The sequence below is a fragment of the Pseudophryne corroboree genome (assembly GCF_028390025.1).
Source record: "Pseudophryne corroboree isolate aPseCor3 chromosome 3 unlocalized genomic scaffold, aPseCor3.hap2 SUPER_3_unloc_45, whole genome shotgun sequence".
In the NCBI taxonomy this organism is placed as follows: domain Eukaryota; kingdom Metazoa; phylum Chordata; class Amphibia; order Anura; family Myobatrachidae; genus Pseudophryne; species Pseudophryne corroboree.
The window spans coordinates 164325-189893 of NW_026967536.1; the positions used below are offsets into that span (position 1 = coordinate 164325).

Consider the following 25569-nt stretch of genomic DNA (forward strand, 5'->3'; position numbering starts at 1 on the left):
GCAGGCATGACCTCCACCCGGGAGAGTGGAAACTTCATAGGGAAGTTTTTCAGCATGATTGTGGACCGTTGGCAAAGACCAAAGGATGACATGATGGCGTCCCGCCCGAACAAAAAATGGGACAGGTATTCCGCCAGGTCTTGAGACCTTCAGGCGATAGCTGTGGATGTTCTGGTAACACCGTGGGTGTACCAGTCAGTGTATGTGTTCCCTCCTCTGTTTCTCATAACCAAGGTATTGAGAATTATAAGACATAGAGGAGTATGAACTATACTAGTGGCTCCGGATTGGCCAAGAGGGACTTGGTACCCGGAACTTCAAGAGATGCTCACAGAGGACTAAGGGCCTGGGGAGCTAAGAAGGGACTTGCTTCAGCAAGTACCATGTATATTCCAAGACTTACCGCGGCTGCGTGTGACGGCATGGCGGTTGAATGCCGGATCCTGAAGGGAAAAGGCATTCCATAAGAGGTCATACCTACCTTGGTCAAAGCCAGGAAGGAGGTGACCGCACAACGTCATCACCACATGTGGTGAAAATATGTTGCGTGGGTAAGGCCAGGAAGGCTCCACGAAGGAAATTCAACTAGGTCGATTTCTGCACTTCCTGAAAACAGGAGTGTTTTGAGCCTCAAATTGGGGTTCATTAAGATTTAAATTTCGGCCCTGTAGATTTTCTTCCAGAAAAAATTGACTTCAGTTCCTGAAGTCCAGATTGTAAAGGGTGTATTGCATATACAGTTCTTTTGTGCCTCTAGGGGCACCGTGAGATCTCAACATAGTGTTGGGATTCCTTAAAATCATATTGGTTTGAACCGCTCAAATCTGTGGATTTGAAATATCTCACATGGAAAGTGACCATGCTGTTGACCAATATCTCACATGGAAAGTGACCATGTTGTTAGCCCTGGCCTCGGCCAGGCGATTGTCAGAATGGGCGGCTTTGTCTTACAAAAGCCCATATTAAAATTTTCCATTTGAACAGGGCAGAACTGGGACTCGTCTCCAGTTTCTTCCTAAAGGGGTGTCAGCGTTTTCACCTGAAACAACCTATTGTGGTGCCTGCGGCTACTGGGGACTTGGAGGACTCCAAGTTACTAGACGTTGTCAGGGCCCTAAAAATATATATATATATATATATATATATATATATATATATATATATATATATATATATATATATATATATATATATATATATATATATATATATATATATATATATATATATATAGTTAGGACGGCTGGAGTCAGAAAGTCTGACTTGCTGTTTATCCTGTATGCACCCAACAAGCTGGGTGCTCCTGCTTCTAAGCAGTCTATTGCACGCTGGATTTGTAGTACAATTCAGCATGCACATTCTGTGGCAGGCCTGCCACAGCCGAAATATGTAGATGCCCATTCCACAAGGAAGGTGGCCTCATCCTGGGCGGCTGCCCGAGGAGTCTCGGCATTATAACTTTGCCGAGCAGCTACGTGGTCAGGGGAGAACACGTTTGTAAAATTTTACAAATTTGATACTCTGGCTAAAGAGGACCTGGAGTTCTCTCATTCGGTGCTGCAGAGTCATCCGCACTCTCCCGCCCGTTTGGGAGCTTTGGTATAATCCCCATGGTCCTGACGGAGTCCCCAGCATCCACTAGGACGTTAGAGAAAATAAGAATTTACTTACCGATAATTCTATTTCTCGTAGTCCGTAGTGGATGCTGGGCGCCCATCCCAAGTGCGGATTGTCTGCAATGCTTGTACATAGTTATTGTTACAAAAATCGGGTTATTACTATTGTTGTGAGCCATCTTTTCAGAGGCTACTTCATTGTTATCATACTGTTAACTGGGTTCAGATCACAAGTTGTACGGTGTGATTGGTGTGGCTGGTATGAGTCTTACCCGGGATTCAAGATCCTTCCTTATTGTGTACGCTCGTCCGGGCACAGTACCTAACTGAAGCTTGGAGGAGGGTCATGGGGGGAGGAGCCAGTACACACCATGTGACCTAAAAAGCTTTTTAGATGTGCCCTGTCTCCTGCGGAGCCCGCTATTCCCCATGGTCCTGACGGAGTCCCCAGCATCCACTACGGACTACGAGAAATAGAATTATCGGTAAGTAAATTCTTATTTTTTGTGGTACTTGTAGTATCAGAAATGTTCAAAACCTCCTTCATTGCCGTGATCATGTAACGTGTGGCCCTACTGGAAGTCACGTTTGTCTCCTCACCGTCGACACTGGAGTCAGTGTCCGTGTCTGGGTCTGTGTCGACCATCTGAGGTAACGGGCGCTTTAGAGCCCCTGATGGTGTTTGAGACGCCAGGACAGGTACTAACTGATTTGCCGGCTGTCTCATGTCGTCAACAGTCTTTTGTAAAGTGCTGACGCTATCACGTAATTCCTTCCATAAGACCATCCAGTCAGGTGTCGACTCCCTAGGGGGTGACATCACTATTACAGGCAATTGCTCCGCCTCCACACCATTTTCCTCCTCATACATGTCGACACAAATGTACAGACACACAGCACACACACAGGGAATGCTCTGATAGAGGACAGGACCCCACTAGCCCTTTGGGGAGACAGAGGGAGAGTTTGCCAGCACACACCAGAGCGCTATATATAATGTATAGGGACAACCTTATATAAGTGTTTCTCCCTTATATAGCTGCTGTATAGATTCTTATGCCAATTTAGTGCCCCCCCTCTCTTGTTTTACCCTGTTTCTGTAGTGCAGGACGACAGGGGAGAGTCAGGGAGACGTCCTTCCAGCGGAGCTGTGAGGGAAAATGGCGCTTGTGTGCTGAGGAGATAGGCTCCGCCCCCTTCTCGGCGGCCTATCTCCCGCTTTTTAAAGGAAAACTGGCAGGGGTTAAATGCATCCATATAGCACAGGAGCTATATGTGATGCATTTTTCGCCATCCAAGGTGTTTTTATTGCGTCTCAGGGCGCCCCCCCCCAGCGCCCTGCACCCTCAGTGACCGGAGTGTGAAGTGTGCTGAGAGCAATGGCGCACAGCTGCGGTGCTGTGCGCTACCTTGTTGAAGACAGGACGTCTTCTGCCGCCGATTTTCCGGACCTATTCTGTCTTCTGGCTCTGTAAGGGGGCCGGCGGCGCGGCTCTGGGACCTATCCATGGCTGGGCCTGTGATCGGTCCCTCTGGAGCTAATGTCCAGTAGCCTAAGAAGCCCAATCCACTCTGCACGCAGGTGAGTTCGCTTCTTCTCCCCTTAGTCCCTCGATGCAGTGAGCCTGTTGCCAGCAGGACTCACTGAAAATAAAAAACCTAACTTAAACTTTTTCACTAAGCAGCTCAGGAGAGCCACCTAGTGTGCACCCTTCTCGTTCGGGCACAAAAATCTAACTGAGGCTTGGAGGAGGGTCATAGGGGGAGGAGCCAGTGCACACCAGGTAGTCCTAAAGCTTTTACTTTTGTGCCCAGTCTCCTGCGGAGCCGATATTCCCCATGGTCATGACGGAGTCCCAGCATCCACAAGGACGTCAGAGAAAGAGTATTTAGCTCCTGAGAAGGAGGGAAAGTTACATTAATTTTTTTTTCTTTATAAAACTAAGCCGTCTTCTGAGGTACAGGAGGGGCTTCCGTAACTTTTATAGCAACAATTATGTATTGAATGCTTTTTGCCAAATTAGGATCTATTCCCCTGGGATCACTATCGTCGACACAGGGATCAGAGTCCGTGTCGGTATCAGTATGTATTATTTGAGCAAATGATCTCTTATGTGACCCAGAGGGGTCCCCTGTGGATGAAAAGGCAGAACCATAAAAAAAATCACATCTTCCACTGATTTTCTCCAGCTCTCTGCATGAGACTCAGACTTATCCAACCTCTTACTGATATGATGCACACTATCACGTAACTCTTTCACCCATTCAGGCTCATGGTGTGCCGGCAGCACCACTGCATTACAACTCTGTGTCCCTAAAATGGCTTCCTCAGGGGAAGAACTCCCTGCCTCAGACATGTCACACGAGTGCACAATCACACCACAGACAATCCGGGGCTTATAGGGGACAGACCCACAGTAAAATCTGTCAGAGGGAAACAGATAGGAGCAGCCAGTTCACAACCCAGCGCCAGTAACACAATGTCTGTGAAAACACAAAATGCCCACTGACATGCAGCGCTTTTTATGATGTAAATACACACTATAAAGCACCAATTTCACTGTGCCCCCCGTTTTGCACCCTGATACTTGTATTCAGTAGTGGAGGACCAGCGTTGTCTCTGCAGCCTGAGGAGAGAGAGAAAATGGCGCTGAGCAGTGTGCTGGATGACTGAGGATGAAGCCCCGCCCCTGCAATGGCGCATCTCTCCTCAGCATTTATGAGGTAAATTTATTATACTGGCGGGGGTAGGGCTGTGCCTCGGCATCTTATGTCCTATTTCTGCCAGTTCTGTAGGTTATATGCTACCGAGGGTGCCCCCGCCCCCCCCCCCTCCAGCGCCCTGCACCCTGCAGTTCCTGTGTATGATGCCAGCAGTCCTCCCTGAAAATAAAAAACCTAACATAAGTCTTTTCAGAGAAACTCAGTAGAGCTCCTCAGAGTGCATCCAGTCTGCCTGGGCACATTTCTAAAACTGAGGTCTGGAGGAGGGGCATAGAGGGAGGAGCCAGTTCACACCCTTGAAAAGTCTTAAAGTGCCCATGTCTCCTGCGGAACCGTCTATACCCCATAGTCATGAAGTGGACCGAAATATCCTCTAGGACGTATGAGAAACAAAAACCACTATATTGACATTTGCATACAGTGAGATTATTCAGTATAACATCAGTGTATAAGACACACAGCTTCTCTACAGATCATATAGTGACAGTCACTTTGGTATATTGCTGAGACCCTAAATCCCACCTACCCGATCCTCCTGTGGGATCCTGTGATTCTCCTCTGTACAATCCTGGGAATACAGAGGACGGGGACATCTCTCTGGGGTATCTCTGTTACTGGGCCCATCTGTAGGAGACACACAGTGACTGAGTACAGTGTATATATGTGATTATCAGATGATGTGTGTATATAGGGGGCCCCATACCTGCTCTCCCCTGTACAATACATGACAGTCTCCTCTTACGCAGTGATGTGAGGGGCCGATGAGTCTCCATCATCACGTCCTTGTACAGACCCCTGTGTTCCTCTATATACTCCTCCTCCTGCATGGAGACATAGACAGTGACATCCTGACACCTTATAGGAACCTGACTCATACAGTGATACAGTCATCACCCAGACACATCCCCTGGTGTTACTGTATTATGCCCCATTCCCAGCATTCACCTCTCCAGCCATCACCCAGACACATCCCCCGGTGTTACTGTATAATGTCCCATTCCCAGCAGTCTCCTCTCCAGTCATCACCCAGACACGTCCCCTGGTGTTACTGTATAATGTCCCATTCCCAGCAGTCACCTCTCCAGTCATCACCCAGTCACGTCCCCTGGTGTTACTGTATAATGTCCCATTCCCAGCAGTCACCTCTCCAGTCATCACCCAGACACGTCACCTGGTGTTACTGTATAATGTCCCATTCCCAGCAGTCACCTCTCCAGTCATCACCCAGACACGCCCCCTGGTGTTACTGTATAATGCCCCATTCCCAGCAGTCACCCAGACACGTCCCCTGGTGTTACTGTATAATGCCCCATTACCCAGCAGTCACCTCTCCAGTCATCACCCAGACACGTCCCCTGGTGTTACTGTATAATGCCCCATTACCCAGCAGTCACCTCTCCAGTCATCACCCAGACACGCCCCCTGGTGTTACTGTATAATGCCCCATTCCCAGCAGTCACCTCTCCAGTCATCACCCAGACACTTCCCCTGGTGTTACTGTATAATGTCCCATTCCCAGCAGTCACCTCTCCAGTCATCACCCAGACACGTCCCCTGGTGTTACTGTATAATGCCCCATTCCCAGCAGTCACCCAGACACGTCCCCTGGTGTTACTGTATAATGCCCCATTCCCAGCAGTCACCCAGACACGTCCCCTGGTGTTACTGTATAATGCCCCATTACCCAGCAGTCACCTCTCCAGTCATCACCCAGACACGTCACCTGGTGTTACTGTATAATGTCCCATTCCCAGCAGTCACCTCTCCAGTCATCACCCAGACACGTCCCCTGGTGTTACTGTATAATGCCCCATTCCCAGCAGTCACCCAGACACGTCCCCTGGTGTTACTGTATAATGCCCCATTACCCAGCAGTCACCTCTCCAGTCATCACCCAGACACATCCCCTGGTGTTACTGTATAATGTCCCATTCCCAGCAGTCACCTCTCCAGTCACCAACCAGACACATCCCCTGGTGTTACTGTATAATGTGCAATTCCCAGCAGTTACCTCTCCAGTCATCACCCAGACACATCCCCTGGTGTTACTGTATAATGCCCCATTCCCAGCAGTCACCTCTCCAGTCATCACCCACACACGTCCCCCAGTGTTACTGTATACTGTCCCAATCCCAGCTGTCACCTCTCCAGTCATCACCCAGACACGTCCCCTGGTGTTACTGTATAATGCCCCATTCCCAGCAGTCACCCAGACACGTCCCCTGGTGTTACTGTATAATGCCCCATTCCCAGCAGTCACCTCTCCAGTCATCACCCAGACACATCCCCTGGTGTTACTGTATAATACCCCATTCCCAGCAGTCACCTCTCCAGTCATCACCTAGACACATCCCCTGGTGTTACTGTATAATGCCCCATTCCCAGCAGTCACCTCTCCAGTCAGCACCCAGACACGTCCCCTGGTGTTACTGTATAATGTCCCATTCCCAGCAGTCACCTCTCCAGTCATCACCTAGACACATCCCCTGGTGTTACTGTATAATACCCCATTCCCAGCAGTCACCTCTCCAGTCATCACCCAGACACGTCCCCTGGTGTTACTGTATAATGCCCCATTCCCAGCAGTCACCTCTCCAGTCATCACCCAGACACATCCCCTGGTGTTACTGTATAATGTGTAATTCACAGCAGTCACCTCTCCAGTCATCACCCAGACACATCCCCTGGTGTTACTGTATAATGTGTAATTCCCAGCAGTCACCTCTCCAGTCATCCCCCAGACACATCCCCTGGTGTTACTGTATAACACCCCATTCCCAGCAGTCACCTCTCCAGTCATCCCCCAGACACATCCCCTGGTGTTACTGTATAATGCCCCATTCCCAGCAGTCACCTCTCCAGTCATCACCCAGACACGTTCCCTGGTGTTACTGTATAAAGCCCCATTCCCAGCAGTGACCTCTCCAGTCATCACCCAGACACATCCACTGGTGTTACTGTATGATGCCCCATTCCCAGCAGTCACCTCTCCAGTCATCACCCAGACACATCCCCCGGTGTTACTGTATAATGTGCAATTCCCAGCAGTCACCTCTCCAGTCATCACCCAGACACATCCCCTGGTGTTACTGTATAAAGCCCCATTCCCAGCAGTCACCTCTCCAGTCATCACCCAGACACGTCCCCTGGTGTTACTGTATAAAGCCCCATTCCCAGCAGTCACCTCTCCAGTCATCACCCAGACACGTCCCCTGGTGTTACTGTATAAAGCCCCATTCCCAGCAGTCACCTCTCCAGTCATCACCTAGACACATCCCCTAGTGTTACAGTATAATGTCCCATTCCCAGCAGTCACCTCTCCAGTCATCACCCAGACACATCCCCTAGTGTTACTGTACCCTGGTGTTACTGTATAATGTGCTGTTCCCAGCAGTCATCCCCCAGACACATCCCCTGGTGTTACTGTATAATGTGTAATTCCCAGCAGTCACCTCTCCAGTCATCACCCAGACACATCCCGCGGTGTTCCTATATAATACCCCATTCCCAGCAGTCACCTCTCCAGTCATCACCTAGACACATCCCCTAGTGTTATAGTATAATGTGCAATTCCCAGCAGTTACCTCTCCAGTCATCACCCAGACACATCCCCTAGTGTTACTGTACCCTGGTGTTACTGTATAATGTGCTGTTCCCAGCAGTCATCCCCCAGACACATCCCCTGGTGTTACTGTATAATGTGTAATTCCCAGCAGTCACCTCTCCAGTCATCACCCAGACACATCCCCCGGTGTTTCTGTATAATGTCCCATTCCCAGCAGTCACCTCTCCAGTCATCACCCAGACACATCCCCCGGTGTTCCTATATAATACCCCATTCCCAGCAGTCACCTCTCCAGACATGACCCAGACACATCCACTGGTGTTACTGTATAATGCCCCATTCCCAGCAGTCACCTCTCCAGTCATCACCAGACACATCCCCTGGTGTTACTGTATAATGCCCCATTCCCAGCAGTCACCTCTCCAGTCATCACCCAGAGACATTACCCGGTGTTACTGTATAATGTCCCAGTCCCAGCAGTCACCTCTCCAGTCATCACCCAGACACGTCCCCTGGTGTTACTGTATAATGCCCCATTCCCGGCAGTCACCTCTCTAGTCATCACCCAGACACATCCCCTGGTGTTACTGTATAATGCCCCATTCCCAGCAGTCACCTCTCCAGTCAGCAGATGAATGATCTTGTTGGAGAGTTCAAGGATCTTCTGGTCACTGTGTCTCTCATGTATCAGTGAGTGAGGTGGAGGCACCGTAATGGAGCTCTGGGTTCTGCTTAGTCCTTCTGACAAACGGGAATGGCTGCTGGGTGTCTCACACTCATTGGATGTCTTCTTCACTACTGTGCAATCCTGCGAAATAGGGGAGGCATCAATATCCCGGTAATGTCCCTGTATTATCACTATAGATATGTGATGTCACAGTGACATTCCCAGATCCCCCTCACCTCCCCAATCATGTCCCTGTATTATTACTATAGATGTAAGTGATGTCACAGTAACGCTCTTAGATCCCCTCACCTCTCCAGTCATGTCCCTGTATTATTACTAAAGATATGTGATGTCAGTGTGATGCTCCCAGATTCGCTCACCTCCCCAGTCATGTCCCTGTATTATTACTAAAGATATGTGATGTCAGTGTGATGCTCCCAGATTCGCTCACCTCTCCAGTCATGTCCCTGTATTATTACTATAGATATGTGATGTCACTGTGACACTCCCAGATCCCCTCACCTCCCAAGTCATGTCCCTGTATTATTACTATAGCTATAAGTGTAGCTCCCTAGTATGATGCTATGATTTGTATGAGTGTAAATAAAATAAGAATTTACTTACCGATAATTCTATTTCTCGGAGTCCGTAGTGGATGCTGGGGTTCCTGAAAGGACCATGGGGAATAGCGGCTCCGCAGGAGACAGGGCACAAAAAGTAAAGCTTTACGATCAGGTGGTGTGTACTGGCTCCTCCCCCTATGACCCTCCTCCAAGCCTCAGTTAGGTACTGTGCCCGGACGAGCGTACACAATAAGGAAGGATCTTGAATCCCGGGTAAGACTCATACCAGCCACACCAATCACACCGTACAACCTGTGATCTAAACCCAGTTAACAGTATGATAACAGCGGAGCCTCTGAAAAGATGGCTCACAACAATAATAACCCGATTTTTGTAACTATGTACAAGTAATGCAGATAATCCGCACTTGGGATGGGCGCCCAGCATCCACTACGGACTCCGAGAAATAGAATTATCGGTAAGTAAATTCTTATTTTCTCTATCGTCCTAGTGGATGCTGGGGTTCCTGAAAGGACCATGGGGATTATACCAAAGCTCCCAAACGGGCGGGAGAGTGCGGATGACTCTGCAGCACCGAATGAGAGAACTCCAGGTCCTCCTTAGCCAGGGTATCAAATTTGTAGAATTTTACAAACGTGTTCTCCCCCGACCACGTAGCCGCTCGGCAGAGTTGTAATGCCGAGACCCCTCGGGCAGCCGCCCAAGAAGAACCCACCTTCCTTGTGGAGTGGGCTTTTACCGATTTTGGCTGTGGCAGGCCTGCCACAGAATGTGCAAGCTGAATCGTACTACAAATCCAGCGAGCAATTGTCTGCTTAGACGCAGGAGCGCCCAACTTGTTGGGAGCATATAGTATAAACAGCGAGTCAGATTTCCTGACTCCAGCTGTCCTTGAAATGTATATTTTTAAAGCACTGACCACGTCCAACAACTTGGAGTCCTCCAAGTCGCTTGTAGCCGCAGGCACTACAATAGGTTGGTTCAGATGAAATGCTGACACCACCTTAGGGAGAAAATGCGGACGAGTCCGCAGTTCTGCCCTGTCCGAATGGAAAATCAGATATGGGCTTTTGTAGGATAAAGCTGCCAGTTCTGACACTCTCCTGGCCGAAGCCAGGGCTAGTAGCATGGTCACTTTCCATGTGAGATATTTCAAATCCACAGTTTTTAGTGGTTCAAACCAATGAGATTTGAGAAAGTTCAAAACAACATTGAGATCCCACGGTGCCACTGGAGGCACCACAGGGGCTGTATATGCAGCACTCCCTTAACAAAAGTCTGGACTTCAGGAACTGAAGCCAATTCTTTTTGGAAGAAAATCGACAGGGCCGAAATTTGAACCTTAATAGATCCCAATTTGAGACCCATAGACAATCCTGATTGCAGGAAATGTAGGAATCGACCCAGTTGAAATTCCTCCGTCGGAGCACTCCGATACTCGCACCACGCAACATATTTTCGCCAAATGCGGTGATAATGTTGCGCGGTTACTTCCTTCCTTGCTTTAATCAAAGTAGGAATGACTTCTTCCGGCATGCCTTTTTCCTTTAGGATCCGGCGTTCAACCGCCATGCCGTCAAACGCAGCCGCGGTAAGTCTTGAAACAGACAGGGACCCTGCTGAAGCAAGTCCCTTCTCAAAGGTAGAGGCCACGGATCTTCCGTGATCATCTCTTGAAGTTCCGGGTACCAAGTCCTTCTTGGCCAATCCGGAACCACTAGTATCGTTCTTACGCCTCTTTGCCGTATAATTCTCAATACTTTTGGTATGAGAGGCAGAGGAGGAAACACATACACCGACTGGTACACCCAAGGCGTTACCAGCGCGTCCACAGCTATTGCCTGCGGATCTCTTGACCTGGCGCAATACCTGTCCAGTTTTTTGTTGAGGCGAGACGCCATCATGTCCACCATTGGTCTTTCCCAACGGGTTACCAGCATGTGGAAAACTTCTGGATGAAGTCCCCACTCTCCCGGGTGAAGGTCGTGTCTGCTGAGGAAGTCTGCTTCCCAGTTGTCCACTCCCGGGATGAACACTGCTGACAGTGCTATCACATGATTCTCTGCCCAGCGAAGAATCCTTGCAGCTTCTGCCATTGCACTCCTGCTTCTTGTGCCGCCTTGTCTGTTCACATGGGCGACTGCCGTGATGTTGTCCGACTGGATCAACACCGGTTTTCCTTGAAGCAGAGGTTCTGCCTGGCTTAGAGCATTGTAGATTGCTCTTAGTTCCAGAATGTTTATGTGAAGAGACGTTTCCAGGCTCGACCACACGCCCTGGAAGTTTCTTCCTTGTGTGACTGCTCCCCAGCCTCTCAGGCTGGCGTCCGTGGTCACCAGGATCCAATCCTGTATGCCGAATCTGCGGCCCTCCAATAGATGAGCACTCTGCAACCACCACAGAAGAGATACCCTTGTCCTTGGAGACAGTGTTATCCGATGCGACCCTGACCATTTGTCCAACAGATCCCTCTGGAAAATTCTTGCGTGGAATCTGCCGAATGGAATTGCTTCGTAAGAAGCCACCATTTTTCCCAGGACTCTTGTGCATTGATGTACAGACACCTTTCCTGGTTTTAGGAGGTTCCTGACAAGCTCGGATAACTCCTTGGCTTTTTCCTCCGGGAGAAAAACCTTTTTCTGAACCGTGTCCAGAATCATCCCTAGGAACAGCAGACGTGTTGTCGGAATTAACTGGGATTTTGGAATATTCAGAATCCACCCGTGCTGTTTTAGCACTTCTTGAGACAGTGCTAATCCCATCTCTAGCTGTTCTCTGGACCTTGCCCTTATTAGGAGATCGTCCAAGTATGGGATAATTAATACGCCTTTTCTTCGAAGAAGAATCATCATCTCGGCCATTACCTTGGTAAAGACCCGAGGTGCCGTGGACAATCCGAACGGCAGCGTCTGAAACTGATAGTGACAGTTCTGTACGACGAACCTGAGGTACCCCTGGTGTGAGGGGTAAATTGGAACGTGGAGATACGCATCCTTGATGTCCAAGGATGCCATAAAGTCCCCTTCTTCCAGGTTCGCTATCACTGCTCTGAGTGACTCCATCTTGAACTTGAACTTTTTTATGTACAGGTTCAAGGATTTCAGATTTAGAATAGGTCTTACCGAGCCATCCGGCTTCGGTACCACAAATAGAGTGGAATAATACCCCTTTCCTTGTTGTAAAAGGGGTACCTTGACTATCACCTGCTGAGAGTACAGCTTGTGAATGGCTTCCAAGACCGTCTCCCTGTCGGAGGGGGACGTTGGTAAAGCAGACTTCAGGAAACGGCGAGGTGGATCCGTCTCTAGTTCCAACCTGTACCCCTGAGATATTATCTGCAGGATCCAGGGATCTACCTGCGAGTGAGCCCACTGCGCGCTGAAATTCTTGAGACGACCCCCCACCGCCCCCGAGTCCGCTTGAGAAGCCCCAGCGTCATGCTGAGGCTTTTGTAGAAGCGGGGGAGGGCTTCTGTTCCTGGGAAGGAGCTGCCTGTTGCTGTCTCTTCCCCCTTCCTCTGCCTCGTGGCAGATATGAATATCCCTTTGCTCTCTTGTTTTTAAAGGAACGAAAGGGCTGCGGTTGAAAAGTCGGTGTCTTTTTCTGTTGGGGAGTGACTTGAGGTAAAAAGGTGGATTTCCCGGCTGTAGCCGTGGCCACCAAATCCGATAGACCGACACCAAATAACTCCTCCCCTTTATACGGCAAAACTTCCATATGCCGTTTTGAGTCCGCATCGCCTGACCACTGTCGCGTCCATAAACTTCTTCTGGCCGAAATGGACATAGCACTTACCCGTGATGCCAGTGTGCAGATATCCCTCTGTGCATCACGCATATAAAGAAATGCATCCTTTATTTGCTCTAAAGACAGTAAAACATTGTCCCTATCCAGGGCATCAATATTTTCAATCAGGGACTCTGACCAAGCTACCCCAGCACTGCCCATCCAGGCTGTCGCTATAGCTGGTCGTAGTATAACACCTGTATGTGTGTATATACTTTTTTGGATATTTTCCATCCTCCTATCTGCTGGATCTTTAAGTGCGGCCGTCTCAGGAGAGGGTAACGCCACTTGTTTTGATAAGCGTGTGAGCGCCTTGTCCACCCTAGGAGGTGTTTCCCAGCGCGCCCTAACCTCTGGCGGGAAAGGGTATAAAGCCAATAACTTCTTTGAAATTAGCATTTTTTTTATCGGGGGCAACCCACGCTTCATCACACACCTCATTTAATTCATCTGATTCAGGAAAAACTATAGGCAGTTTTTTCACACCCCACATGATACCCTGTTTTGTGGTACCTGTAGTATCAGCAATATGTAACGCCTCCTTCATTGCCAAAATCATATAACGTGTGGCCCTACTGGAAAATACGGTTGATTCGTCACCGTCGCCACTGGAATCAGTGCCTGTGTCTGGGTCTGTGTCGACCGACTGAGGCAAAGGGCGTTTTACAGCCCCTGACGGTGTTTGAGGCGCCTGGACAGGCACTAATTGATTGTCCGGCCGTCTCATGTCGTCAAACGACTGCTTTAGCGTGTTGACACTATCCCGTAATTCCATAAATAAAGGCATCCATTCTGGTGTCGACCCCCTAGGAGGTGACATCCCCATATTTGGCAATTGCTCCGCCTCCACACCAATATCGTCCTCATACATGTCGACACACACGTACCGACACACAGCAGACACACAGGGAATGCTCTTAACGAAGACAGGACCCCACTAGCCCTTTGGGGAGACAGAGGGAGAGTTTGCCAGCACACACCAAAAGCGCTATATATGACAGGGATGGCCTTATAATAAGTGCTCCCTGTATAGCTGCTTTAATAATATAGTTTTGCCACAATTTTGCCCCCCCTCTCTTGTTTTACCCTGTTTCTGTAGTGCAGTGCAGGGGAGAGCCTGGGAGCCTTCCTGACCAGCGGAGCTGTGTGAGGAAAATGGCGCTGTGTGCTGAGGAGATAGGCCCCGCCCCTTTTTCGGCGGGCTCGTCTCCCGCTCTTTAGTGGATTCTGGCAGGGGTTAAATATCTCCATATAGCCCCCGGAGGCTATATGTGAGGTATTTTTAGCCAAAAAAGGTTTTCATTTGCCTCCCAGGGCGCCCCCCTCCCAGCGCCCTGCACCCTCAGTGACTGCCGTGTGAAGTGTGCGGAGAGGAAAATGGCGCACAGCTGCAGTGCTGTGCGCTACCTTAAGAAGACTGAGGAGTCTTCTGCCGCCGATTCTGGACCTCTTCTCGTTTCAGCATCTGCAAGGGGGCCGGCGGCGAGGCTCCGGTGACCATCCAGGCTGTACCTGTGATCGTCCCTCTGGAGCTAATGTCCAGTAACCAAGAAGCCAATCCATCCTACACGCAGGTGAGTTCACTTCTTCTCCCCTAAGTCCCTCGTTGCAGTGATCCTGTTGCCAGCAGGACTCACTGTAAAATAAAAAACCTAAGCTAAACTTTTCTAAGCAGCTCTTTAGGAGAGCCACCTAGATTGCACCCTTCTCGGCCGGGCACAAAAATCTAACTGAGGCTTGGAGGAGGGTCATAGGGGGAGGAGCCAGTACACACCACCTGATCGTAAAGCTTTACTTTTTGTGCCCTGTCTCCTGCGGAGCCGCTATTCCCCATGGTCCTTTCAGGAACCCCAGCATCCACTAGGACGATAGAGAAATGAAATTTATATGGTAGTTATATGCCCTTGAGGGTGATCCTATTTCAATGCACCCTGTACAATGGGATCAGCAGAACAATGGGAGTAGATGGGCATGACGGGACTGGAGAAAATTCTACTAGAATCCCACGCGCCAGGACAAAGTGGTGTTTGCGTGCTGGGGGATGAGGATACAGTGTCCAAGGAGAGAGACCGTTAACTGGAAAAAGAACTGACCGGTAAACGGAGTTTAGAGGCGGTGTGGTGCAGAGGGCGGAGAGTGGACGGGTGGCAGCGGATGAAGTCCTGAGTCCCTGAGCCTGGCCTGAACTGGTGGTGTGACGGCGGCCTGGATACAGCAGAGGCAGTTCGGCAGAAGAAACGGGGAGTGACCTGACCGCGGAGATCGGAGATTCGGTCGCGCTGCACCGACCGGGCGTACCGCTAGTTAGCGACGGCAAGTGACGGCTCCTCTAGGGTCACTGGGTGTCCCTTTATACATAAGCAGCGGTGGCGGACAGTGAAAGATGTGCCCATCAGGTGGGTGGTCCTACGCAGTACAAGAGGACAGAGTCGTAGCCTACGAAACGGGGGATGTGATACAGGAGGCGGCCAGCGTGCTCAGTAAGGAGGAGGCAGAAGATATGGGGGGAGTAACGGCTGGACATCCAATTCGCATACGAGACATAAGTGAAGCTCCACCCCAGCACTCAGTACATGCCCAAGGAAGGTTAATGGGATTTGGAGCAGCCCTAGGTGTAATATAGGGACGAACGCTGTGCACACACCCCTTAGTACCGCTGCTGCGGAACCCGTAGTGAGACTGCTATTCATATACAGATAGGCCGGCACCATCTACGCTATCTGCGGAACCCGTAGTGAGACTGCTATTCATATACAGATAGGCCTGCACCATCTACGGTATCTGCGGATCCCGTAGTGAGACTGCTATTCATATACAGATAGGCCTGCACCATCTACGGTATCTGCGGAACCCGTAGTGAGACTGCTATTCATATACAGATAGGCCGGCACCATCTACGGTATCTGCGGAACCCGTAGTGAGACTACTATTCATATACAGATAGGCCTGCACCATCTACGGTATCTGCGGAACCTGTAGTGAGACTGCTATTCATATACAGATAGGCCGGCACCATCTACGGTATCTGCGGAACCCGTAGTGAGACTGCTATTCATATACAGACAGACCTGCACCATCTACGGTATCTGCGGAACCCGTAGTGAGACTGCTATTCATATACAGATAGGCCTGCACCATCTACGGTATCTGCGGAACCCGTAGTGAGACTGCTATTCATATATAGATAGGCCGGCACCATCTACGGTATCTGTGGAACACGTAGTGAGACAGCTATTCATATACAGATAGGCCTGCACCATCTACGGTATCTGTGGAACACGTAGTGAGACTGCTATTCATATACAGATAGGCCAGCACCATCTACGTTATCTGCGGAACCCATAGTGACACTGCTATTCATATACAGATAGGCCGACACCATCTACGGTATCTGCGGAACACGTAGTGAGACTGCTATTCATATACAGATAGGCCGACACCATCTACGGTATCTGCGGAACCCGTAGTAAGACTGCTATTCATATACAGATAGGCCGGCACCATCTACGGTATCTGCGGAACCCGTAGTGAGACAGCTATTCATATACAGATAGGCCGGCACCATCTACGGTATCTGAGGAACCCGTAGTGAGACTGCTATTCATATACAGATAGGCCGGCACCATCTACGGTATCTGCGGAACCCGTAGTGAGACTGCTATTCATATACAGATAGGTCGGCACCATCTACGGTATCTGCGGAACCCGTAGTGAGACTGCTATTCATATACAGATAGGCCGGCACCATCTACGGTATCTGCGGAACCCATAGTGACACTGCTATTCATATACAGATAGGCCTGCACCATCTACCGTATCTGTGGAACCCGTAGTGAGACTGCTATTCATATACAGATAGGCCTGCACCATCTACGGTATCTGCGGAACCCGTAGTGAGACTGCTATTCATATACAGATAGGCCTGCACCATCTACGGTATCTGCGGAACCCGTAGTGAGACTGCTATTCATATACAGATAGGCCTGCACCATCTACGGTATCTGCGTAACGCGTAGTGAGACTGCTATTCATATACAGATAGGATGGCACCATCTACGGTATCTGCGGAACCTGTAGTGAGACTGGTATTCATATACAGATAGGCCGACACCATCTACGGTATCTGCGGAACCCGTAGTGAGACTGCTATTCATATACAGATAGGTCGGCACCATCTACGGTATCTGCGGAACCCGTAGTGAGACTGCTATTCATATACAGATAGGATGGCACCATCTACGGTATCTGCGGAACCTGTAGTGAGACTGGTATTCATATACAGATAGGCCGACACCATCTACGGTATCTGAGGAACCCGTAGTGAGACTGCTATTCATATACAGATAGGCCGGCACCATCTACGGTATCTGCGGAACCTGTAGTGAGACTGCTATTCATATACAGATAGGCCGGCACCATCTACGGTATCTGCGGAACCTGTAGTGAGACTGCTATTCATATACAGATAGGCCGGCACCATCTACGGTATCTGCGGAACCCGTAGTGAGACTGCTATTCATATGCAGATAGATCTGCACCCTCTACGGTGTCTGTGGAACCCGTAGTGACACTGCTATTCATATACAGATAGGCCGGCACCATCTACGGTCCTACGGGCAGGACACAGTTATATACACACGCGGGGGCAGGACACAGTTATATACACACGCGGGGGCAGGACACAGTTATACACACACGCGGGGGCAGGACACAGTTATACACACACGCGGGGGCAGGACACAGTTATACACACACGCGGGGGCAGGACACAGTTATATACACACGCGGGGGCAGGACACAGTTATATACACTCGCGGGGGCAGGACACAGTTATATACACACGCGGGGGCAGGACACAGTTATATACACACGCGGGGCAGGACACAGTTATATACACTCGCGGGGGCAGGACACAGTTAGGGGCAAGACACAGTTATACACACGCGGGGCAGGACACAGTTATATACACACGCGGGGCAGGACACAGTTATATACACTCGCGGGGGCAGGACACAGTTATACACACACGCGGGGCAGGACACAGTTATACACACGCGGGGCAGGACACAGTTAGGGGCAAGACACAGTTATACACACGCGGGGCAGGACACAGTTATATACACACGCGGGGCAGGACACAGTTATATACATACGCGGGGGCAGGACACAGTTATATACACACGCGGGGGCAGGACACAGTTATACACACGCGGGGCAGGACACAGTTAGGGGCAAGACACAGTTATACACACGCGGGACAGGACACAGTTATATACACACGCGGGGCAGGACACAGTTATATACACTCGCGGGGGCAGGACACAGTTATATACACTCGCGGGGGCAGGACACAGTTATATACACACGCGGGGCAGGACACAGTTATATACACACGCGGGGCAGGACACAGTTATATACACACGCGGGGCAGGACACAGTTATATACACACGCGGGGCAGGACACAGTTATATACACACGCGGGGCAGGACACAGTTATATACACACGCGGGGCAGGACACAGTTATATACACTCGCGGGGCAGGACACAGTTATATACACTCGCGGGGCAGGACACAGTTATATACACTCGCGGGGCAGGACACAGTTATATACACTCGCGGGGCAGGACACAGTTATATATACACGCGGGGCAGGACACAGTTATATATACACGCGGGGCAGGACACAGTTATATATACACGCAGGGCAGGACACAGTGTATACAGTGAGTTGGGGTATTGGGGTCTGCACTATGCACAGTGACGTCACAGTACCCGATGTGTGTGTGTGTGTGTATATGTATGTATGTATGTATATATATATATATATATATATATATATATATATATATATATATATATATATATGTATGTATATATATATATATATATATATATATATATATATATATATACATACATACCAGTGTAAGTATATATGCAATAACTACTGACCAGTCTTATTAAATGAAAAACAAGTAACTGATCACTAAAAAATAAGCCAAAAACAAGCACAAACAGTTACTAAAAAGCTTCCAAAAAAGCCCAACTTAAGTTTTTGGTTGTCTAATTAGAATATATATAGTGTAATTATTGGTGCTATGTCTGGCTGCTGGATGGACTGAAGATAAGTTCTGGATCTTGAAGTCAGGTGGATAGTTTCAGTTTCTTGAACTTTTTCTTCTGCTATCTGGTTCTCCAGTCGGGATGGTAATGATATCCCGGCAGACGGGGTGCCAGGTGTCAATATACCAACAGCGGTATCCTGGCCGCAAGAATACTGGCAGCGGGGCAAGCGCAAAGAGTGCATTCGCCACGGCACGGTGGCTCACTGCACTCACCACAGGTTTTATTGTCACTCTATGGGTGTTGTAGACACACGAGTGGGAAAACCCGCGGCGAGCGCTGACGGCATTCCCGTCTGTCAGGATTTCGGCTTCAGGATCCTTAATGCTGGGATCACGACAGCTGGGTAACTACATCCCCTCCAGTCGGTGGTAAGGGGGATACCGACGGGGGCGATCTTAACATAGACCGCTCAGCACACATTTCTCCCCCTGCTCAGCACAGTGCGATGCGAGGGGGGATGACGACGGGGGGCCGCTCACTTCACACAGCGGCCCACTAGATTGAGTCTGCATGCAGGTGGTGCATCGCTATTGCTGTGGGGGAACACACGGCAGATCCCTGCTTACACACTGATCTCTCCCTGTGTACCCCCTGTAGACATTATGGGCCTTATTCAGACCCTGACACAGACTGATTCTCAGCAATCTGTGCAGGCTATGATGATGCGATGGCGTGCTGGAAGGATGCATTCCTATCATAATGGACAGGCGACGGGTGTCAGTGGGCAGTGTTGTGACATTGGCGGGGAGTGTCACAGTAAGACGTGTCATGGCATTTCCTGCGATTGGAAACATGGCGGCGGTGCTTATGCATAGGCCGGGGTCAGTCACTATGTGAATTGCCATTCTGGTGGTCGCAGATTTGAATAATAATCTGAATAATGTCCATAGCGTGCAGAGAGGCGCCGGTCACTATCATTATGTCACGTGACAGCCATGTGACACAATGTAACCCCCCCATCTATTCATCCGCAGCGTCTCCCTGTGTCTGTGTGAGGAGTGACTGTATGAAAGACACCTCTGATGGGCGGTGCCAGTAATAACATTCATAAAATATATAAAAAAAGCCCAAACACAAGCAACCACCAAAGAGAAATAATATAAATGTATATATAGATATAGATAGATAGATAGATAGATAGATAGATAGATAGATAGATAGATAGATAGATAGATAGATAGAAATATAAATAAAGCAACTTGGGGGAAAAACTATGCTACTGACCTGTGGGAGCGCATGGGATTATGGGTAGGCACAGCCGCAGTCACTAAGCAACCAGTAGCTCTCCCGCTCATAGGCCTTAGTAACCCGTCACTCATCTTCTAGCCCCGCCCACTCCTTATTTCATACACCAAGGAGTCCATCATCTAGCCCCGCCCACTGTACTCGTCATTGGTCGGACTGTCCCGTCACTCATCGTGACGTGTTTGGGAGGGAGAGGGGGCGGGGCTGCGACCTATGGGCGGGAGAAAGGTGACTGAGTGACTGGACCCTGCGACCAATAGCTAGAGACAGGGGCGGAGCTGGCTGAGTGACGGGTTGCTACAGCCTATGAGACAGTGGGCGGGGCTGGTGGCTGTTCCCATGCCTATACGGTGACCCGGAAACAGTGCCCCGCCCCTTCCTGTACACAGAGCTCCGCCCCCGGTCTCCTCCAGGTAATGGCCGCCGCCCCCTCTCCTGCCGGGCAGGGTGTATGTGCTGCAGTGTGTGGTGCATGGAGAGTATATTACCCGTGTCATACACACACACACAGCGCTGCTCACACTGCTGTCACTGCTCATACAGGGTGTTACACATAGGGGGGTGCGGTATATACACATGGTAAATGTTAGATCCAAGGGGCATAAGGGACCTTTTCCGTTAGGGGGAGGAGCCACGACTCAAGGGGGAGGAGCTAGGCCAGCGGGATAGTTGCTCTACTGTCCACGCCACCAACTATTACCTTTAGTAATCAGGTTGTGAGCGAAGCGAGCCCGAAGCGTGGCGAGGATTCTTTTCGGGCACCCTGTTCGGCCGTTGCTCCTCCCCCTGATGACGTAGCTCCTCCCCTTGAAACGTCAGAAGGTCCCTTCTCCCACTCCGAAATAGAACCAACCATACACACATAGGGGGCAGTATACACACATAGGGGGCAGTATACACACATAGGGGCAGTATACACACATAGGGGGCGCTATATACACATGGGGGGCGGTATACACACATAGGGGGCGGTATACACACATAGGGGCAGTATACACACATAGGGGCAGTATACACACATAGGGGGCGCTATATACACATGGGGGGCGGTATACACACATAGGGGGCGGTATACACACATAGGGGCAGTATACACACATAGGGGCAGTATACATACATAGGGGCAGTATACACACATAGGGGCAGTATACACACATAGGGGGCGCTATATACACATGGGGGGGCGGTATACACACATAGGGGGCGGTATACACACATAGGGGGCGGTATACACACATAGGGGGGCGGTATACACACATAGGGGGCGCTATATACACAGGGGGCAGTATACATACATAGGGGGCGCTATACACACATAGGGGGCGCTATACACACATAGGGGTTGGTATACACACATGGGGGGGCGGTATACACACATAGGGGGTGAATAGGGTTGCCCCTTGTCTCCTGTCCCTTCCCATTTGCCCCCTACCTGCCTCCCATATCCCCCTCCCCTGCCTGTCTCCTTCTATCCCCATCACCTGATGTGACACCGCAACCCTGGCACTCCACATGCATTCCTACTGTCCACTTTCCGTCAAGAACCTCATCTCCCAGTCCTCAAACCCCGGCACCCCTTTTCCACTGTCAACTCGCTCCTCTGCCCCCCCCCCCACACCCCGCCTCCTCGTCTCCCCCCCCCTCCCCGCCCCCTCACTCTCTGCTCTTGACTTTGCCACCTACTTCCCATCCAGAATTGGCTCCCTATGGCAGGATATCACATCCCACCAGACCCTGAGCAACCCCCTCCTCCATCCCCCCCCCCCCCCTTACCTCCTACCAACTCTGACATCTCTCTTCTTTGTATCTAGTGTGGAAGTCATGGTCCTCAGCCGTTCCTCACCCTCTCCACCTCCCCATTTGACCCTATCACCTCCTCCGCTACCTCTCTTCTTCTGCCTGTTCCCATCTCTCCCTCTCATCTCTCCCTCTCATTCTCTCCCTTCATTCTCACACTGCCCCCTGTGCCTTCCATCATGCTCTTGTCTCCCCTATTCTTAAAAAACCTTCCCTTCATCCAACCAATCTCTCCAACTATCGACCATCTCTCTCCTCCTAACTCCTTGAGCGTATAGTCTACATCCGCCTGTCTTTCCTCAAACTCACTGCTTGTCCCATTCCAGCCTGGCTTCCGTCCTCTCCACTCCACTGATACTGCCCTCGCTGAAGTCTACAAAGACCTCCATGCTGCCAAATCCAATGGTCACTACTCTCTGCTTATTCTCCTTCACCTCTCTGCTGCATTGGACACTGTGGACCACCCTCTCCTGCAATTACTTTTCTCTAGCATCCATAAGGGATATTGTAGACAGAATTAGTACCATGGGGTATAGACGGGTCCAAAGGAGCACGTGCACTTTAAACATTCTACCACTGGGTGTGCTGGCTCCTCCCCTCTATACCCCTCCTACAGCTCAGTTTAGATAAAGAGCCCTCAGGAGAGGATGCACACTCTGCATCTCCAGAGTTTTCCTTCATTTTTATTTCTAACTTTTAATGATTTCGGTATGCTGTTTGGGCAACAGTATACCTGCACCATGGGAGTTTTTTCTTTTTGGGGGGGGGGTGGTCACCGGCCTCCTGAGGTGTAGAGCTGCTTCCCCGTTGCATGACCACCGTCCTGAAGGGCTGTTTGTTCAGCGGGGCATGGCGCCTTGTCTGTCGCAGCCGCAGCATTGCGCACACCCCTGACACTGCCTGAAGGTGATCGTCGGTGGTGAGTACCAACCGGGGGGACCCGCTAGGGGAGGTCCCCCGGACAAATGTGCGGCTGATTCTCCTGGGGGGGACCCGCTATAGCCCCTGCGTGAGACTGGCTAAACACAGGTGAACCAAGCATTTATGTGAGGTTGTACATACATATGGAGACATGGCCAGTATAAATATACAGCAGTAGCTCCGGCACCATGGCGGGGGGCGGAGCTACATTAGAGCGGGCTCAGCGGCATATTGGCGTCTTCCTCTGCATGAGCTGCAGCAGCCTCCACAGCTCCTCCAGAACTGCCCCTGTATACACTGGTACCGGGTATAGGGGGAGAGCCGCTATCATTGTGCACAATAATCCCCTGTGGGGTTTTATAAAGAATCTCACTGTGGTTACACAGATGTAACAACCGCTGACAGCCTCACTGGGGCCGGTCACCATTGTGTGCGCTCTCTTCTCTGTCTCCTCTCACATGCAATAGGGCAGGCTTGTCATATATCATATCAGGCTGTATTGTGTGTGTGTATTGTACTGTTTTCTACTACACTATGGTAAAACAGAAGTCTTGCAGTGTGTGTAATGCCAGGTTCTCTCCTAGCACATCCAGCTCAGTATCATGTGAGCAGTGTAGTCAGTCATCTCATGCTGATACTAATGTGGGGGAGAATGCGGAGCCCCCTTGGTTGGGGGCTATAACAACTATAATGTCTGATATGTCATCTCAGCTCACTGCAACTGCAAACAAGACACAAGAACTGCAACAAGCAGTGGCTAGCCTTACTGCTAAGCGTCGCTCCCTGCCTGCTTCACAGAAACCTGCTCTACCAGCACTCCTATCATATGATACTGATGATGATGATGTACAGGATGATGGGGATCCCACCCCAATCCAGGGTATTGAACCCCTCGTATTGGCTATTAGGGAGATGTTAAAGCTCCCCCTGGGGGATGCAAGTACTCAGCAGTCATTTTTCCTCCCTCAAAAGGAACCAAAAGTCACATTCCCTGATTCCACAGAATTGGATGACTTATTTAAACTAGCCTGGAAGAATCCAGATAAAAGATATCATGGTGACGAAAAGGTTTCTGAATACCTTCCCCTTTGCCCCTGAAGGCAGAAAATTCTGGGAAGAATCCCCAGCCGTAGACGTCTCAGTGTCTCGCCTTTCTAAAAAGGCGGTGCTCCCTGCTCCGGGCTCCCTTACGGTGAAGGACCCGGCGGATAAGAAAATAGAGACCACTCTAAAATCTATTTTCTCCTACGTCCTAGAGGATGCTGGGGATGCTTCAAGAACCATGGGGTATAGACGGCATCCGCAAGAGACATGGGCACACTACAAGACTTTGAATGGTTGTGAACTGGCTCCTCCCTCTATGCCCCTGCTCCAGACTTCAGTTTAGATTCTGTGCCCAGTGAGACTGGATGCACACTGAGGAGCTCTCCTGAGTTTCTCTGAAAATACTTTTTGTTAGGTTAATTATTTTCAGGGAGACCTGCTGGCTACAGGCTCCCTGCATCGTGGGACTGAGGGGAGAGAAGCAGACCTACTTCTTAAGAGTTCAAGGGCTCTGCTTCTTAGGCTACTGGACACCATTAGCTCCAGAGGGTTCGATCACTACGGTACACCTAGCTGCTCGTTCCCGGAGCCGCGCCGTCACCCCCTCACAAAGCCAGAAGATAGAAGCTGTCAGGAATCTGCATTTTCCATCGCATCACTGCTGTGGAACTACAGGTCCCAGCAGTTCAGTTCTGTTCCAGTCTTCAGTCTCCTGCAGCCCACAGCTCTCCGTGCTCCACCTAACCAGTTCAGTTCTGTTCCAGTTCTAGTTTTCAGTCCTCTGCAGCCTGGAATGCTTCAGCTAACTCACAGCTGATCTGGACACCTAATCCAGCTAGTATCTCTGCCTGCAGTTTGTGTCCAATCACTTCTGGGCAGGAGGTATAACTTCCAGTTTGTGGCTCTCTCACATTGCCTTGGACAACACGTCACATCCCGTGAACAGGCGGCTCCTGTTTGCAATCCTCTGTCTACAGAGATTTCCTTGTGTATTAGACCTGTGGAACAACAGGTCCCAGCTGTTCAAGTTCCGTTCCAGTTCCCAGTTGTTCCTGTGGAACTACAAGTTCCAGCAACCCCTCCATCTCTCCTGCGACATTCAGTGTGCAAGTTCCTGTGGAACTACAAGTTCCAGCAACCACTCCAGCTCTCCTGCTGCATTCAGTGTGTAAGTTCCTGTGTTCCAGTCTCCAGATCCCCGTGTTCCTGGTTACCTGCGTGTTACTCCGTGTTCCTGGTTATCCTACTACAGCTCCGTGGAACTACAAGCATCAGCAATTCCTGCATTCATTTACTGGCTTCACACCAATCTCCAACACAGTGTGCTTCAGCCTCAGCTGTAGAGACTCCATCTCCAGGTGCAGATCATCACCTCTGCTGGCTCCACGTGTTTATCATCTCTGGTTCCCATACCAGCATATTGCCATAGACTCTCACTGTATTGCCATAGACTCTCACTGTATTGCCATAGACTCTCACTGTTTTGCCATA

The 25569-nt window shown here is 50.1% G+C and overlaps 2 protein-coding genes across 3 annotated transcripts in view; one reads left to right on the top strand and one right to left on the bottom strand.

Moving 5' to 3' along the window:
- The window catches only part of LOC134984261 (oocyte zinc finger protein XlCOF6-like), a 58041-nt gene extending 37458 nt beyond the window's left edge, over window positions 1–20583 (bottom strand). Inside the window, exons 1-4 of one of the 2 annotated variants that reach the window (XM_063949885.1) lie at window positions 20296–20583; window positions 8522–8713; window positions 5044–5161; window positions 4863–4964 (exon numbers count right to left, since the gene is read on the bottom strand). In XM_063949885.1, the coding sequence (XP_063805955.1) occupies window positions 4863–4964; window positions 5044–5116 (175 nt within the window). In that variant the 5' untranslated portion in view covers window positions 5117–5161; window positions 8522–8713; window positions 20296–20583. The remainder of the gene's footprint in view (window positions 1–4862; window positions 4965–5043; window positions 5162–8521; window positions 8714–20295) is intronic. The other variant, XM_063949884.1, reaches the window with a different exon arrangement.
- LOC134984257 (zinc finger protein 208-like) overlaps window positions 1–25569 on the top strand; it is a 276214-nt gene that overhangs the window by 110824 nt on the left and 139821 nt on the right. The window lies entirely within an intron of this gene.